The sequence below is a fragment of the Podarcis cretensis genome (assembly GCF_951804945.1).
Source record: "Podarcis cretensis genome assembly, chromosome: 14".
NCBI classification, from domain to species: domain Eukaryota; kingdom Metazoa; phylum Chordata; class Lepidosauria; order Squamata; family Lacertidae; genus Podarcis; species Podarcis cretensis.
In genome coordinates, this window is record NC_137183.1 from 37,117,381 (window position 1) to 37,134,932 (window position 17,552).

The 17,552-nt window shown below is 43.4% G+C and overlaps 2 protein-coding genes across 3 annotated transcripts in view; both read right to left on the bottom strand.

Annotated features, from left to right (window-relative positions):
- Window positions 1-17,552, bottom strand: part of PERCC1 (proline and glutamate rich with coiled coil 1) — a 200,149-nt gene that overhangs the window by 58,883 nt on the left and 123,714 nt on the right. The gene's annotated exons all lie outside the window — the stretch shown is intronic.
- Window positions 1-17,552, bottom strand: part of XPO6 (exportin 6) — a 48,248-nt gene that overhangs the window by 5,388 nt on the left and 25,308 nt on the right. For both annotated transcript variants that reach the window (XM_079952487.1, XM_079952486.1), the window contains 10 exons: window positions 16,711-16,820; window positions 13,480-13,588; window positions 12,946-13,038; window positions 10,447-10,516; window positions 8,512-8,671; window positions 6,661-6,753; window positions 5,714-5,858; window positions 4,797-4,943; window positions 3,940-4,129; window positions 2,507-2,662 (listed from right to left, as the gene is read on the bottom strand). In XM_079952487.1, the coding sequence (XP_079808613.1) occupies window positions 2,507-2,662; window positions 3,940-4,129; window positions 4,797-4,943; window positions 5,714-5,858; window positions 6,661-6,753; window positions 8,512-8,671; window positions 10,447-10,516; window positions 12,946-13,038; window positions 13,480-13,588; window positions 16,711-16,820 (1,273 nt within the window). The remainder of the gene's footprint in view (window positions 1-2,506; window positions 2,663-3,939; window positions 4,130-4,796; window positions 4,944-5,713; window positions 5,859-6,660; window positions 6,754-8,511; window positions 8,672-10,446; window positions 10,517-12,945; window positions 13,039-13,479; window positions 13,589-16,710; window positions 16,821-17,552) is intronic.

Consider the following 17,552-nt stretch of genomic DNA (forward strand, 5'->3'; position numbering starts at 1 on the left):
CTGAATCCTCCCCTGGCACCTACTACACAGCTAATGCCAAAGGCTTGACATCTTAGCCCTCACCCAGCAGGTTTGAGAAATGGACAGCTAAGCAGCTGGTGACAAGGCTCTGAGTGTTATCAGTGTAATAGCATGTACAGTGGTACCTCGGGTTAAGTACTTAATTCGTTCCAGAGGTCCATACTTAACCTGAAACTGTTCTTAACCTGAAGCACTTTAGCTAATGGAGCCTCCTGCTGCTGCTGACGTCCCGCCAGAGCACGATTTCTGTTCTCATCCTGAAGCAAAGTTCTTAACCTGAAGCACTATTTCTGGGTTAGCGGAGTCTGTAACCTGAAGCGTATGTAACCTGAAGCGTATGTAACCCGAGGTACCACTGTACAGCCCCACAGTCAATGGCAAGGCACTGGATTAGTGCACAGAATGGTTTAGATTGAACTCTAGTGGCTGACTGCGGAAATGCAGGACTGTAAAAAAAAAGAATCTCTGACATCTGACCCTAAACTCTGTTAGAGGGTGGCCTATATACATATAGAAAATAAAAAACCAATAAAATAAAATAAATACTTGAAATGAACAGTAACCGCTAGCGAACAACCATACTTAGTGTTACAGTTGTGCACCTACTCAAAAAGAAGTCACGCTGAACTCAGGGAGGGCTCACACCCATTACTCACTTTGACATTTACAGTCAAATTTTTGTCATGTTTACAGGTATTTGTGATTTTAGATGCTCTGCTCCTCTTGCGGGCTCACACACTTGCTCTAGGTTGATTTTTAGCACCACAGTTTAGGGTTGGATGCGAGGTTTTGTGTGACAGTAATTAACTTGCTCAGCCACTATGAAACATTTTATACACTTTTTAGTTTTTGTACCATTTTGTACCATTTGGTATAGTACTGCCATGCAGTGGCTGCTGCTTAGCTTGGTGCTGATATATGATTGCATTGGAATGCTTATTTGTCATTAATTGATCCGTTTTAACAATCAATAGCTTGTTTTATTATCATTTTTAAATATTATAACATTCAGATAAATCAAGCTATTTATTTGATGGTCATGTTATGTTTGAAATGACAGAATTTTTGATTGCTATTGTAATGAAGCGTTGTATTTGTATTTTTGTTACTGCTTTCAGTAACAAAGCTGCTTTCAGCAAATTTATATGGAAAAGCAACATACAATTTAAAACAAATAAACAAATAAACAAATTACAAGTGGGCTATGGGTCGTAATCTAGAGTTGTATCCTTGGGTTGCAATCCAAAATGTTTTCTGTAGGTACTCAAGAAGAGGGCATGTGCTGGCTGGAAACATACAGAGCCAAGTGCTAAGACTTAGCAATGCAGGATCAAAACTGAAGTTCAGCACCGCATGAGGCACCTGAGCAAAAAACCACAGACCTCTTACATATGTAGGAACATAGGAATCTGCCTTATACAGTGTCAGACCAAGGTTGTTTTAAAGTTCAGAGGCATAAAATAATTTACACACAATCTATTTTAGCTCTTTTCGCCCTTCACCCAAATTATTGCCCCCTGACACCTTGGATCTGAGGGAACCTGGACAACTGATCAGGTGAGAGTTATTTCTCCAATTTAGTGATGGCCACCAGATAATAAAGATTCCTACTGGCTGAGACAAAGCAAGCATTCCTCCAGAAAGAGCGGATCGTGACCGGTTGGGTTTAAGCCGGTGCAGCTAGGAAGTTGAATTCTTGGATCCCCTGCATTGCAAATTCCCAACATTTACCTGGGCACAATATGATAAGCATTTCTTGCTTGTAGCCACAGGCCATTGTAAGTACAATAAAATACAAAAGACGAGGCAGAAGCAAATTTAATCCCACTCAAAATGAAATGAGTTAAAGTCAACGTAAAAAACCATTTGGGGTTGCCCTTAATTTCTGCTTGCTCAAATTAACGAGTCACCTTTGCAAACCACCCACATTTAGTTCGAAAGCCTCGTTCAGATTTTCTTCACTGCAGTGAAACCTGCTAGGACCTGTGTTCGAATTGTTCCCTGTACAGTGGTACCTCTGGTTACGTACTTAATTCATTCCGGAGGTCCGTTCTTAACCTGAAACTGTTCTTAACCTGAAGCACCACTTTAGCTTATGGGGCCTCCCACTGCCGCTGCACCACTGGAGCACGATTTCTGTTCTCATCCTGAAGCAAAGTTCTTAACCCGAGGTACTATTTCTGGGTTAGCAGAGACTGTAAGCTGAAGCGTCTGTAACCTGAAGCATATTTAACCTGAAGCATATGTAACCCGAGGTACCACTGTACATGGGAAAGATCAACCAGTTGGGACAGCCCAGTGGCATGCATAGTGCCATCTTGATTCCTGATGAATATTCTCAACACAAGTGTGGGTAGGGGGGGCAGGAATTAATGTGGCGCCGGCAGCGCCTGTACGACCATGGCAGCCTGATGGGACTTCTTGCCAAGTACAGGTGAGAGCTCCTGAATGACCCACGCCTGGAAAGGCTGCCCTGCGGTTATACCTGACTGATGAATGAAAGCTGGGAAGAGGGCTAGCGAGACCTGCACAGACTCCTGTAGTGACTGGTAGCAGAGCTGGCGGGACTTGGTGGCTTCCCCAGAGATGCTTTCCACAATATCTTCCAAGACGCTGAGAGTCTGATGGATAAATGTCTTGGCTGCAAAATCAAGAGAGGACATTCAAACCATCAGCCCAGGGCACCAGTGGTGGTGAAAATAGATAAAAGTTAAGAGGTGGTAGCCCGAAATTCCCAAACCATTTGCTGTGAGAAAATGGCTAGGTTTTCCATGGGAAATTACAAAATGTAGACCCAAGACACCCATCCCAGAGGTGCATCTCTGTAAGATTCCCTACGCTGTCCTTGCCTCCTCCTAAACAGCTTCTACTGAGAATGGGTCAGTCTGTCCTGTCTCTGAAGAGACGCAGCATAATCACCAGAGTTGTGCAGCCTGTCAGGACAAATACAGGATCCCAAACCAAATTGGGCCAATCCAGGATTTGTCTAGGCAGCCCCTAACTGCTCCAGGTTGGATCCATCTGACGTGATCCAGGGCTGCCAAACGAGGAAGCAGCTGGTTGGTGGAAAAGGGAGGTGGAAATGATGGCGGTAGAGACATTGCCTCCTTATTCCCTCCCCACACCGATCAAGTGCTTAATTAGGCTTTAAACCCCTGATTAAACATGCGGTTGCAAAAGTGCCTAAATCCTTTCCTTCTCCCCCTCAACCACCAACCACAGGTTGAATTAGGATTTAAAACCTTAATTGAAGTGCTGCACAAGGTCTCCCTCATTGGGTTTGGGTAAGTGGGGAGCCTGCTGCAGTACACACTGCTTCCTGCCAAACAGCTGTTGAAGGGGTACCATAGCATCAGCGAGAGCTCCCACATGCCATTTTGGAGCCCTTGGAGTATTTTTTTCCTGGACTTTTGGCTCACTGACATCCTTTTCAGGCTCTGAGGAAGGTTTCCTTGCGAGCCACAAGGACTTTCCAGCTGTCTCTTGCCATTTCAGGTTAGGAATTGACTGCCTGGTGCCACATGTATACAAAGTCACACACAAGTGGGGGGATGACTGTATTTATATAGTACCATTAGTGAACACAACACTTTACAGAGTACGAGAGATGCATTTGTCTAAACCTCATAACACCCAGCACCAATCCCCTTATTTTCCCCAGAAAGACCAGCTGGAAGGGAAACAAAACTGATAGCAACCTCTCCTGGACTTAGGGGGACTTCAAGATCTCAATGTTACTCACAGCTATAAGTAAGGGTTAATTGCCAATGGACCATTGGGAACTGAGACATCAGTTATGCAAAGCTGCTATGTGAATACTTTGGCCAGAATGTCAGAGAGGTTTACTGATCCTTCTGTTCCGACTGTGCTAGCAGTTACTCTGCCGTTGCTAACAAGGCCTGTATTGGGGGAACTTACTATCGTCCTGCTGTATTTTCCTCTGGGGCAAGATGGCACTGGATTTCAGGCTGCGGTAATCCCTGGTAAGGGCGGAGATTAGGCTAGCATGGTTAGTCGAGCGAATGGCCCACTGCTGTTCACTTTCTGGGAGGTTTGGCCATGGCAGCAGCAGGATATTTGAGAGCGCTCGGCACACGAGTATCTGAGCCTGCAGAGAATAAAACAGATCAAACAAAAAGAAAAGAAAAGAGGTAAGGAGGGAGAGAGAGGAGGAGGAGCTGAGGAAACACAATCAGCAGCTCCGAAAGGGAAAAGGATGCTGGTGTCCAACCATTTAGATGGGGTTGCCTTGACCCCACACTGCACAGACATGCCAACAGCAGAGCCAAAGAGCTTGGAGTCAACAGGCTTACTGAGCACTAAAAAGAAGAGGAGTTTGGATTTGATATCCCATTTTATCACTACCCTAAGGAGTCTCAAAGCGGCTAACAATCTCCTTTCCTTTCCTCCCCCACAACAAACACTCTTTGAGTGAGGCTGAGAGACTTCAGAGAAGTGTGACTAGCCCAAGATCACCCAGCAGCTGCATGTGGAGGAGCGGGGAAGCGAACCCGGTTCACCAGATTACGAGTCTACCGCTCTTAACCACTACACCACACTGGCTCTAAGCAAAACACACGTGCGTGGTTCAGATGCATGCCGCTCCTCTCCCCTCTCTTTATTGGAAGCAGCTGTGAGATCGGAAGCAGGCCACTTCTAAGCTACCCAGAATTACTTCTTGTGTCTGAACCATCTACAGTCAATGGACGTGCAGTGGTGTTGCTCCGCTATCCAAGCCAATACAATGGCAGCTCGCTCACTAAGTCCCACCGTACCTTATCAGGGAGGCGCTGAGCAGAAGTATCTGTGATCCTGTTGAACATTTTCTGGACAGCTGGGATGCTGATAAGAAACACGGGCCGTACTGTGGTGGCCAAGGAGACGAGCAGGTGGCAGGAGGACAACAGTAACTTCTCTTGTACCTGAGCAGGGCGGGGGGGGGGGGCAGGAGGACAGAGATCTTCAGCCTCTTTTCTAACTGAATCAACAAAAGGGTTTGATCCAGAAGATTCACGGTACATAAGAGTGAACAGGTTTGTTGTGGCTGCTACTCCACGGAGGGGCAGCTGAAGGACATGCACTGGTCTTCTGGAACCTCTTCAATAGCTTATGAATGTAGAGCCAACCAGCAACAACAATAACCTAGCCAGAATCTTGCTTATGCCGCTTTCAGCCCATGATTACAAGAGGCAGCAAGAAGTTTAAGACCTCTCAGGAGTTCTGAGGGAGAGCCATTTATCAAAAAGCTAAGCCAGCCTCCCCAATTGGCGACAAGGAAGACAAAAGACAGGAGCAGCCAGAACCCAACCTGAAAAGTTTTGGAGAGGACTGCAGCTCAACCACTGCTCTAAACAGCACAGGATGGACAGAGGAGAATCAGGTTGGAGGCAAAGTTTTCATGCTCTGTTCTGTTTATTTGAATCGTGATCTCTAGTCTTTTGTTCTCCTGAGCACTCTCTTTGAAAGATCACCTTCCACCCAAGAAAGGGAAGCTCGTACTGCTGCAAAATGGTAGCTCAACCCAGCAGCAGTTCACTACTAACAGTTCAAATGAGGCAGCTTCCCATTATACACATTGACCAATAATTTACGTCCCCTGCACAAGAATGGCCACCTTGCCCGGCAAAAGAGAGATAGTTTCAAGACTTGGTTTTGTACACAATGGCTGGTGCCGCTGGGTCATGCATTGTACCTTAGAACTGATTAGTGGAGTGATTGCTTCCAGGGCAGTAGAGACGAGGGAGACAAATTGTGTGGGGTTTTGCCGATGAACTTCACCGTAGAACTGTGCTAGCCAGTGACAGTAAGCCTGCAGGGCTGCAAGGGATTGTGCATGCCTAGAGAAACAGAGAGACAGAATCTCAAATGCAAGCTGAAGGGAATAGAAGTACACAAGACCAATAAGCTTCAGGTCTACTCATTTCCAGTTGTGTATCTGATTTGAACCCTGGCTTCCTAGGTCTAACATGCTAATCCAGCCTTTCTCAACCTGGGTCCCCAGATGTTGTTGGACTACAACTCCCATCATCCCTGACCACTAGTCAACCCAAGGCTGAGAAAGGCTGCATCATGTAGGCTCTGCGAAACTGGTTGGCTGGGCTCAGGTCATAGCAGTCCATGACATCATTTGGTTGGGGCAGTTGCATCATGAGGAAGTGAGCAACACAGAGGAAAGGATATGAGACACATGAGCTGGGCCTATGGAGCCAAGGAGTGAAAACATCTGACATTCCTAGCAATGCCATAATCTATTAAAAGGACTGTTGACAAGCTGCTACAGAAGCTGCACAGACCACAGTGGCACTCTGACTGTGCAACTCCCTCCCACAGGACATGGAGAAGCAAAACTTTGGGCGCATTGTTTAGCCTTGGGATAAGGAGGATCGCCAGCTGGGAAGGGACGTCTGGTGGGGCTGGGCTGTGGTCATTCAGACTCTGCTGGGCCCCTCTGATTTCCTGTGCAGGAAAGATCTTTCGCAACCCCCATCACTATCAATGACTGCAGGGTGAAGAACTCTACAGAGTTCCCTTGCATAGGTACAAAACATGTCTTTTGGCTTCAGTAAGGAACCAGACTTCAAGTGAGCATTTCCAAAACACTTTCTAACACTGCATTTTTTATTATTATATCATACTCACACGTCAATAAGGTCAGGTTTCAGGACAGATGGCACAGCAGTTTCAATATTGTAGAGTTTAATCTGGGACCCATATAGAGTTACCTTGACCAGTCTGTGGGAGGAGATAAGAGGCAAGGAAATGAGGAAAAGTGGGACTCAATAATATACAGAATCCTCTGCTATCTTGAACATAAACCCTGCTTTAAGTTGGATGCACAGAATCTATGCACAAAAGGGATGCACAAAATGTCCCATTTTGCCCATTTATAAGTAATGCTGGTGGAAGACATTTTGGGGCCTGATGTTGTGATCAATTGCTTTTAGCAATTAAATGTTTAAAAAATGATTTTCAGGTTTATACATTTCACTAATTTTACAATCATTTTAACATTTCAAAACTTGACTTCCTCCCCCCTCTTTCTGCAGTTCCTTAATTAATCCAAATTAACTTAATCTGCTCATTTATTCATCTACTTTAAATATATACTCTTATGAAACTGCAGGTTATTACACTAATCCTGCCAATGTTCTTATCTGTTTACAATTTATCTGTAAATATTAAATAAACCAATTCTATTCTTTTATAAAAAGTTTGTTATCTTGATTTCTTATTCTTCCGGTAAGTTTCGCCATTTCTGCATATTCCATAAGTTTTTGTACCCATTCTTCCTTTGCTGGGACTTCTGCTTCTTTCCATTTTTGGGCGAGTAACATTCTTGCCACTGCAGTAGCATACATGAATAAGTTTCTATGCAGTTTAGGTAGTTCTGTTCCTTTAATTCCCAAAAGAAACGTTTCTTCTTTTTTGTTTTTTATAAATGTTTATTTGTTTCTAACTTCTTATTGTTAGCTACTTTGAGCTATTAAAAGGAAAAGTAGAATGTCCTTTTTGGATACAGTCCTTCAGAACAAATAAGGAGTCTGAAGACATCTGATTTGGAAAGTTCTAACCCTCATCCGGCCTGCCAAACCTTACAAGTAATATGTTCTGCTGCAGGGGTGGGAGGCTGGATCTGACAGGTGGGCAAGATCATGGCATCCCCATCTGCTGTCAGTGACTTTGACAGGTGGGCGGGACCAAACCCAGCATACCTGCGTTTAGTGCTGAATGTAAATATCGCTTGCTGCGGGTACAGATTTACCTTGGATTGCATTTCACAGCAAATTTACAAAGGTGCCAAATACAAATTCCAGTTGCAGATAAAAAACCAGAGGTGAACTTTCCGGCTCATTAGTCCTTTGCAGCTAGCTTTGCCTGAGGTCATATCACATCAGTGTGGGACAGATGAGGAAATAGGGCTTCCTGGGTCAAATCAGGAACCTTGCCTGCTTTGGCCCACAGGTAAGAGGCTTGCATGCCTGTCTTACCACTTCCGCTGTCACTGCCAGTCAGTGAAGGCAATACTGAGCAAGAGAGACCAGTGGCCTGATTTGGTATAAAGCATCTTCCTATTTTCTCCATTGGAAGCACAACACCCATAATCACGGCTGCATATTGTAATCACTGGTGTTTATATTTTGGCGCTATAATGGGATTGCTTTATAGTGTATTTGAATTATGGTGGATTTTTAAAAAATTTCAGCATTTTAACAATGCTGTGCTATTGATTTCCATGTTTTATTTATTTTATCTATTTAACTGCATTTATATGCTGCTTAATCATTAGCATTTCTAAGCAGTGTGTGTAAACTGCTCAGGAGTCACCTTGGCATTTGGCAGCATAAAGAACAGCAGGATTCTCTTAGGACTGCACGTAAAGACCTACAGGAGGCATATCATAAAGACAGACAGCGGCTGGAGCTGAAATGCCAGCAGCTATGAGCAGGCCTGTCCCAGAATTCAACTCTACAAGAGGGTCACGCTGCCTACCTCTCCACTACAGTATGAGCATCGCTGAACCTCGCGGCAAACATGTCCCCCGTGAAGTACTCGGCTAACCGACCAACCGCTTGGAGCAAGGAGCTGAGGTCGCGCAAGGAGCAGTGTAAGCGCCGGCAGTCGTTCTCTGCAGTAATGTTCAGCCTGTGACCTGAAAGGACAGCATGAGCCAGTGGGAATAAAAATGCAAGGAGAAACCGGAATGCAAGTGCTTCTGCTAATAGGGACAAATTACTGCCCATTAAGGTGATTTAAAGAAATGGCTGTCTCCTGCACAAACTCTTCATAGAATTCAAATACAAAGATTGTCCGAAGCCATAACCTTGTAACACACAAGGCACTCATAGGAGAAATCTAATTATGCAGATAGCTTGCCAGGAAATGAAACATTTACCGTAATTACATTACATGCATTTGCTCTGCATTAGCTGTCTTGCAGGTCACAGTTCAAGCACCGAATGCAAGCAAGATTGCTAAATTAGGCAGCTTAGAAAGGGGCATTGTTAAAGAGGACATTGGGGTTTTAATCTTTACTAATTATTTGCAGCTCTTTTCCTCCCAAAAGGCTAAAATGTTTTTCAGAACAGGGTGGCCCCGCTTTATCACACAAGCAACAACAGGGACCCAAACAGCAGAAGTCAAAGTAGTTTAATCAGAGATAGAAAATCCTGATTGGTTTAAGGGGGTGGGCTCTAGACAACTGCAACATAGAGAAGCTCAATCCTCTTAAGAAGATGGCACCTCTAGCCACAAAATTAAGATTGCTTTGACTCCTGCTATTTAACTGGAAGTACTAAATCCCAGTGTGTTTTCTTGTGGGTGTGCTCTTCAGCAGCAGATATACTTTGGTGGGGAAGGAGTCGAAACTGCCCCCATCCCTAGGAGTTGGCGTGCCTGTTGTGGGCGGTTACCAGCCATTTTGACCTTGAACATGCCTAGACTATGGTAAAACGCTCTACACAGGGCTGCCTTTCAGTCTGTGCAGAATGTGGCAGCTAGATTCCTAACTTGTCTGGGTGTTCTAATCTTCTCTCAGACCTCTCCTGTATTAGTTGCAGAGGTTCTTGGTCTGTTGCCGGCCCAAATTCAAACTGTCAGTTTGACCTTGAACATCTAGGGGTCCAAAAAACAGCCCATCTCCAAATATACCTTTCTGTACCTTAACATGTTCAGCAGAAGGCCTTCCACAGAATACCCTCACCATCTGAGGAGAGGTGGTTGGTTGGCAGGCAGGCAGAGGGCTTTCCCAGTGGTGGCACCCCAACAGCCTCACCCTAGAGAGGCTGACCTGGAATCATTTTTGTTATTTTGGTTCCAGGAAAAGGTCCTTTTTATTATTTTCATAAGCCTTTGTAATCTTTTTTTTTAATGTTTTACAGTCTGTTAACTGTTATATGCTGCTTCAGTTTTACTGCCTTATTAGTTATACCTGTATTTGAAAGTTTACTTCAATCGAGACACTTCAGAAATAAAACTACTTAGGTGTCATACAAGGTGTTTAGCCAAACTGTATTATTATATGGAATTTTATTAAAGGGCATGATATAAAATACATTGCGCCCCACCCCCCATGAAAAACCTCACTTGAGACAAGTTATATAATGCACAAGTTAAAACACCTTTCTTTAAAATGTGCATATAAAAATCATATTTCTGTAAGCCAAAAAGGAATTTACAACAGGTAGAATGTATTAACCTCTATATAATGCAGAATAATATAGTTAGACACCATACAGAGTAAGCAAATTTTAGCTACTGGGATATTTTTGCCAGTATAAATTGCTGTTTATGTCAGAATGAACGTGCACATACTTAAAGCAGTTTTCCCAAGTTAAAGAATGCCAGCTCAGTGATCAGCCCAATATTATAGCAACACAAACAGCACACACACACACACATGAGATTTCAAACACTAATTTGCCTTACCTGTTCCTGAATTGACTATGAATTGTTGGAGTCCCAGATATACATCTAGATTTTCCTGGAGAACTGGAAACTGAGAAGAAAACAAGCATAACTTACAAGGTCCTCAACTATAGTAACCATGTATGGTTCCCTACTGTTTAGAATCTGGATCTAAGCACAATTCATCTGTCACCTAAACCTTCATGGACAGGGAAAATAAAAGTTTGGGAGTTTAGTATCATAGCCTTACAATGAAAAATGATGTCAATGGGACACTGCAGGAAAACGATTCCTCTGGGAAAGAAGCTTTTCCAAAGCAGGACTTGCTTACTAATGGTCTGCAACAGGATCCAGAATGCTCTTAAATACATGTTTGCAGAACTGCATGGGTCCCAGCGGTCAATAGTAACATCCTCCATTGCCTTTACCTGGCATTCAAGTGCCCCATGGGAATCACATACGTTACTGGGGATGTCTATGAAGATAGGCAAGTCACTGTTCCCATTTTTTTTCCCCACCTTTACGCAGTGGCCGCCAAGGTAGCATATATACAACAGTGACACATAAGAATACACAAAATAAAGCAGATTAACATAAACAGTGTCGGCCTTAGCAACAGGAGGGAAATAACCACGAACAATTCCATAATGATAACCTGCCTGTAATCACCACCATCATAATGGGAGGACTTATGCTGAGAGTGCAGCTTGCTTTTAAGGTTCCCTAAGCAATTTATGGTGAAGGGAGAGCTGGATCAGATTTATAGCACAGCATCCTATGGTCAAAACTATGTGGCACTAAATATATCATTAGCAACAATGCCTGTGTTTTTAAAGAAAGTATTAAGACATCACTCCTCACACCTTCCATTTTTTGCCGGGAAAACTGTACATGAGAAAGGGAGGTTAAACCCTTCCTTCTCCAGTCACATTCCTGCCATAAACTGCCCTACACTGCTCTGCAATTACTCTTAGAAATTGTTCCTATAGGTACTAATGTGACTCCCACACCCTCAGGTTAAATATTGCAATGTTGCCGGGGGATGGGTGGGTAGCAGGATAGTGGTACGATCCAGTTCCACTGAAATCTGCTTCCCCCAGCTTAGTATTTTTTTTAACCCAGATGTAATGGCAAACAAGGCATACAATGTCACATGCTAATATTGGCCAGGAAGGGAGGGGTTTAACCTGTCTCCAGTCTTTTGTAAACTTCCCTCAACAATGCATGTAGCACTACATGTGGTTTGTCACATTGATCATTTATAGCTACTGTTCTGCTAATGTACAGGTCAAGGGTCAGAGGATGAAGAGCTGAAAGACAGAAGCAGCAACACCAGCTCCTAAAATGTGAAAATCCTCACAGCCACCTCCCGCCCTGGACTGCAAGCCTTTAAAGACACACCATGCTGCTAGATATTCATTTGCAATATAGGTTTAATAATGCACCATCTGTTGGCAAACTGCAGCACTGAGTGCCCCCAAACTGGAAAGCACCAAGGGATGAGCAGGGGAGGGAATCCCTGCCAGAAGTGTCAATCTCACACCAAGGAATTCTAAGTGCTAATCTAGCACCACCAGACAAGGAGATGGCATGCTGTGTTACTAGCTGGCAGGTATGTCACAGCTTTGCAGCAGGGAAGCAAGATGGGAGACACAGGGAAATGATCAGATGCCTTGGCTGCCATCCCAGGAGTCAATGTCATGTGGCAGGATTTAAACCGCATAGTTGTTCCAGCTAGGTCTATGAACTCAAAGCCTACCTCCTAGCGGGCAAAAGTTTAGCAGAGCCATCTCATACTACTACTAACTTGGCATGCTCCTTGTGGCAACAGCCGCAGAGAGGATGTACAAGATGCGATTTCTGCCAAGGAGGTGAGAAAACAGATATCCAGTCTCGAACTGGAACCCAAGGTGGAGGTGTGCCCATGTGAACGTGTATGATCTTGTGACATGCGCATGCCAGCATGTCACTGTTAAAGGAGTGGCCAACCCTCAAAGTGGACCCCAGTCAGAAAAAGGTTAAGCCACCCCTGCTCTATACAAAAGTGGCACACAGGAACACAATTTCCACCAAATACTTTCACTTTATGCTTGCCAATTGATTTTAAGATTCCTTGCAAAGGTGAATGACTGAAGCACTGCTTGAAGTTAAGTGAATGCCTTTTGTGTATGAAAGAAACTTTGCAAGTGAGTCATGTGTACTGGGTATTTTATTTATTTCTAAAGTTAATATTGCTATTATTATTTGAGCCTCCATTCTAGGTCAGAAGGACCACAATCCTCAAACTCAAACATCTTTTCCCACCACCATCTACGTATCGGGCATGTTTATATCAGGTCAACAGAACCTTGGGGTCAGGCTTTCAGTGAACTCAATGGAGTGAAGACCGCAAACAGGCAATTCTTCTAACCACCTGGAATTCCTGTTACACCTCACATCAAAAGCAGGTCTTTGAAGTAACAATGGCATGGATCTAAACTCTGAAGGACAGTGAGAGTAAAGTTCACACTCCCTACTTACCAGGGTCGAAAAGGCATGTGTTGGCAGGAGCTCCATTACTTTGGCCACTACTTCCAAGCTCTGGCGTAGGTACCGCTGCCACTCTGTCTGTTGCTGTGAGAAAGAAATACCATGATCAGCTGTTTTATTTGCCTTTGCACCAGGGCTGTTGGAACGGATTTTCCACAAGTAGAAAAATGAGGCGAGAGAATGCTATGTGGTTAGAGTGGGAAATTCCAGTTCATGCTATGGGTGAAGAAATGCCATTTTGGATCACTCTGACAACTTAAAAACAAATCTGCAAGTAAAATTTTTAAAAAACCTGGCACACCTGCAAAAAAGGTTCATAACCTCCACACCACACTTCCCAGGCTTGTAATCATAAGGCACAAGACATTGGAGGTGGTGAAAAGTCCCTTTTAGCCTCAAAGATTTCAGCTATGCTATTCTGCACATGCCTTCAGATTCCATAATATGCAGTGGAAGCATAATGTTTTCTACTTTCTACTTTCACAGTTATTACGATTCTAAAGTCTACAGTCTTCTGCTTCTTACATCATCATCCAGCGTCTCGTCATCCAGCTCTTCCAACTGGGCCTGGTTGTACCTGAACTGTATCCGATTTAATACTTCTGTCAGCAGAAGAACCAGGGCATCTTCGTACCTGGGAAAGAGCAAAAGGAAAACCCCAATCAAATTTGGAACCATTATGATGGAAGGAAATGGTAGTCCATGGAAGTTATACCAACGTTACTTAAACTTAAAGAGAAAAAGGCATGGCACGCATCTGACATGAGACATCTGAAAAAATGGTTTCTTTGTTTTTTTTTAAAAAAGGGTTGCAAAATAATAGTAATTATGGGGTGATGTTCAGCTAAGTTTTACTCAGAGCAGAGCTACTAAAATTAATGGAACTAAGTTATAACCACTAATACCAATGAGTCCACTTTGAGCTAGACCTAGTTGAATTCTGTTCATTCCAGTAGAGTTGACAATATATGGAAAATGAGTTTTAGTATCATTTGGTCTGACACCACATACTTATTCAAGATAAGTCATTGCTAAACGAGAGAGGAAGTACGAGAGAGGAAGTTCTCACTAAGGCCTTGGCAGAAAGCAACGTTTCATTTAAATAAGAGGACAATTGAGCTACTCAGAAAGGAATTCTGTTATGCATAACCAAATCTGATTGCTAAGTGTGTACATACCCTGGTGCTGCCTCCCCTAACCAGCTGTGCTCCAGATGTTTCCAGACCAGCCACGATGGCCAATAGTCAGAGATGATGGGAGTTTTAGCCCATCAGCATCTGGGCCGTACTAGGGTGGGCAAGCTGCCCTAATATATCATCTGTTCATTTTCTCTGTCTCTATTCTTCTACACACACTCTTCATGCTTCTGATACTATCTTGAAGTCTAAGATTCACTGTGCTACGTCCATATACATTTTTTCTCTCCTTTATTTGTCATTCTAATTTCCATTTCAAATCCAGGCTACACTTCCACGCCTGTTTTCCACAAGGCTAGTTCAACCTGCACAGTCACAGGCCTGGACACTTTTAAGAGGGTAAGAGAAAGCACACACCCCTCTTTAAGAAAGGAGTAATATGGAGTGAAAGTTTGCTTGTATATTCTGGGGGGAGAGAATCTATGTTTTAAGGTCAAACTCCGGTTGTGAGTGTGCAATGCTGCTGGTTTGAATTTCAAAATAATAGTGTTCCCTGTAACTTGAGATTTATCTACAATACTGATGCACCATACTCACATCAGATATTTATCACCTTGAGATGTTTAGCTTTTCTTGTTAAAAACAAGCAAAACTTTAGTCCTTGGGGGCTTCAAAGATATACTTGGAAAGTGCGTCAATGAAATCTCAAGAGGCAGAAGCTGAACTGGATTATTAGTTTCCTAACAATGCTCTCCACTCTTCCCCACGGCCAGAATATGTTATGCAAATAAATACTATGAAATTTGGTTTGACTTGCTTAACTTATACAGGTTGCAGAAGTCTGCTTTTCCTAGTGCAGGACCCAAATACAGATATACATTCTGTATTTTTAAATGCCCAGAACCCCAATCATGCACAAGGAACTGATGCCCTTTTCTACAAAACCGCAAACGCTGTTACAACATTTCCAGGTATGGCTTCATTTTTAAGACTGCCCTTCTTAGAAATGTGGTGTTTACTGCCTGAACAAATGCAGAACTCAGCCTATTTTCTCACGAAGCTCCCCAATTGCAAAACAAAAAGAAAGAAGCAACACACCGCTGAGTGACATCAGCCCCAGCAGTGACATAGCAAGTTGCAGGAAGTACTTGCTGTCCCACTATTCTTTCGTAAGAAAAATGCATTGAGAAAAAGCTCCCTCCAGCATACGCAAAAGACAAGTGAGCAAGCTAAAAATGTATTTCTCCCACCCCCACCTGCTTTGAGGGAGTCTGCCGACAGCTTATCTTACACGCTCTCATGCTCTTCTCAGTGTGGTGAGAAATGAACTACTGAAGGAGAGATCCTGTGGTTATTTGAACATGCAGTCTGGGGAGATTTAAACCCCAAGATCCTGTATTCGAACCCACATTCCCCTTTTGGGTCATTTGTTTCCTCCTCCACTGAGGAGACTGAGCATGCAAACGCAAGGTGTGCTCCCAAATCCCTTCCTGCAGACCATTTCAAGGGACAAACAACTACATTGAATGAGCTCTCCATCTTAAGCACGCGGAGAGTCTGAGCAAGGAATAGGGTAGGCCAGGATGTCAACTGAACTGGGAGGCTGGTAGGAGCACCCAGACTAGGTGATTTGTACATGAGGCTCTGCTTGAAAGAGGCTACAACGGACAGGAAGCCTCAAATGCTGTTCCTGTGGTGTAAGCACGCTTACACTTACAGGTAAACACTTCCTGCCCCTATGACAGATCTACAACTTCCTGTCCCTATGACAGCTGTAAGAGTTGCATTAAAAAGAAGAAACACGTCCAGAAATAATGATGCAACTTCCCTCTTCTTGCATTCATTCTTACAAGTAGCAAACCAAGGTTTGGAACTCCCTCTGTGAGCAACTAATCCTTTCTGGCTGCCAGTCTCCTTAATCCAAGCCCGTGAGACTTGGGCTGAAACTGTTGAGGAGCGTTTCATTTCCCACTATATTAGGTCTGCATACGCAGCTGTACAAAGCAGCAAAATGGATTACCCCTTTTCATATAGAATGGGATGTGAGGAGGGGTGTTACTTTTTCTGAATGCTCCTATGTGGGGGGAAAGGTCTAAAACTAGAAAGCTAGTTTGAGATAGAACTAATATTCCTTGAATGCCAGTTTGATTTTTAACTTTATGGTGCTTTAAAACAACAACAACTTATATATGTGGCAGAGTATTCAAAATACCCCCCCCCCCAACCTACAGTGATGTGACATGGTACAGTCCATTCTAGCACATTATTCTGCTGCAAGTTTGGTAGATCAGGCTTTCATTTCTAGCTTAGAAACATATCTGAAGGCAAGCTTCTCTCCATTGTGCCCAGTGCAGTGCACCCAAATGGACTCTTGTGAGAACAACAGCAAGGAAAAATAAAGCTGGCCTTTTCCGCTGCAATCCTGAATGCCTCTGCGCAGAGCAAGAGCAGCCAGAGGATTATATCCCAAGTTGCTAGAAAAAGGACCAGCCTTTAAAAAAAAAACAACCCACATCCTTTGTAGCTTTCAAAATGATGCCCAGTGAAGGAAGGAAGCAGCAGGAAAAGCTGTGATACAAATGAGCAAGGGATCTTCCACTGCACTGCTAATCTTGCTTACCTGCTGAGAACTGCTTCTTTATCTGCCAGACGACTCTTTATCTTACTGGTTAAGTAGTCCAAGAAGAGAGTCCAGATGTCTAAGCAGGAGAAGTAACCTTCATGGGTAGGCTGAAACATGGAAGTCAACAGACAATTTTTAACAGTCGCACAAACTAGATATGGAGAGAGAATTGTAATAGCCACTTGATAGACAACGTAGCTTCTCTTCCTTGCCTTCCTCCTAATGTCACCTTAGACCACATTCACACCATACATTAAAAGCAGAATCATACCACTTTAAACAGTCATGGCTTCCCCAAAGATTTCTCTGAACTGGTTAAGGGTGCTGGGAATTGTTTGGAGACTCTTATTCCCCTGCCAGAGCTACAATTCCCTGGAAGAGGAATTGATTTTTAAACCACCCTGATAAGTTTTTAGGTCCCAATTTTGTTAGCTCTTTTCATTCTTATTTTCATGACCAGTTGCTCTAAGAACCCCTGGGGTTTTATTTAGGTTCTGTTTTAAATTCTCTTACTGTACCCTGGAGCTGGAAAACAACAACAACAATGCAGAGACAAAACAAGATACGCAAACACCATATTTTGGCACAGAAGCATCTCATTCCATACTCCTTTGCTTTGAACAAGCCCAAGAGATTCAAATGCTTGTATCCTGCATTTGAAAGAAAAGCTGGTCCAAATAAAAGGTACATTTTTTAATCAAAACTAAATACTGTCTCATTGCCTCCATATTTTTGTTTTCCTGGAAACCAAAAGAGCTACTGAGATTTGATCTCAGTCAAGACCTCTGTGTTGTGTGGTACCCAATATAATATTTCCAGGCATGCCAGGAAATCACTGA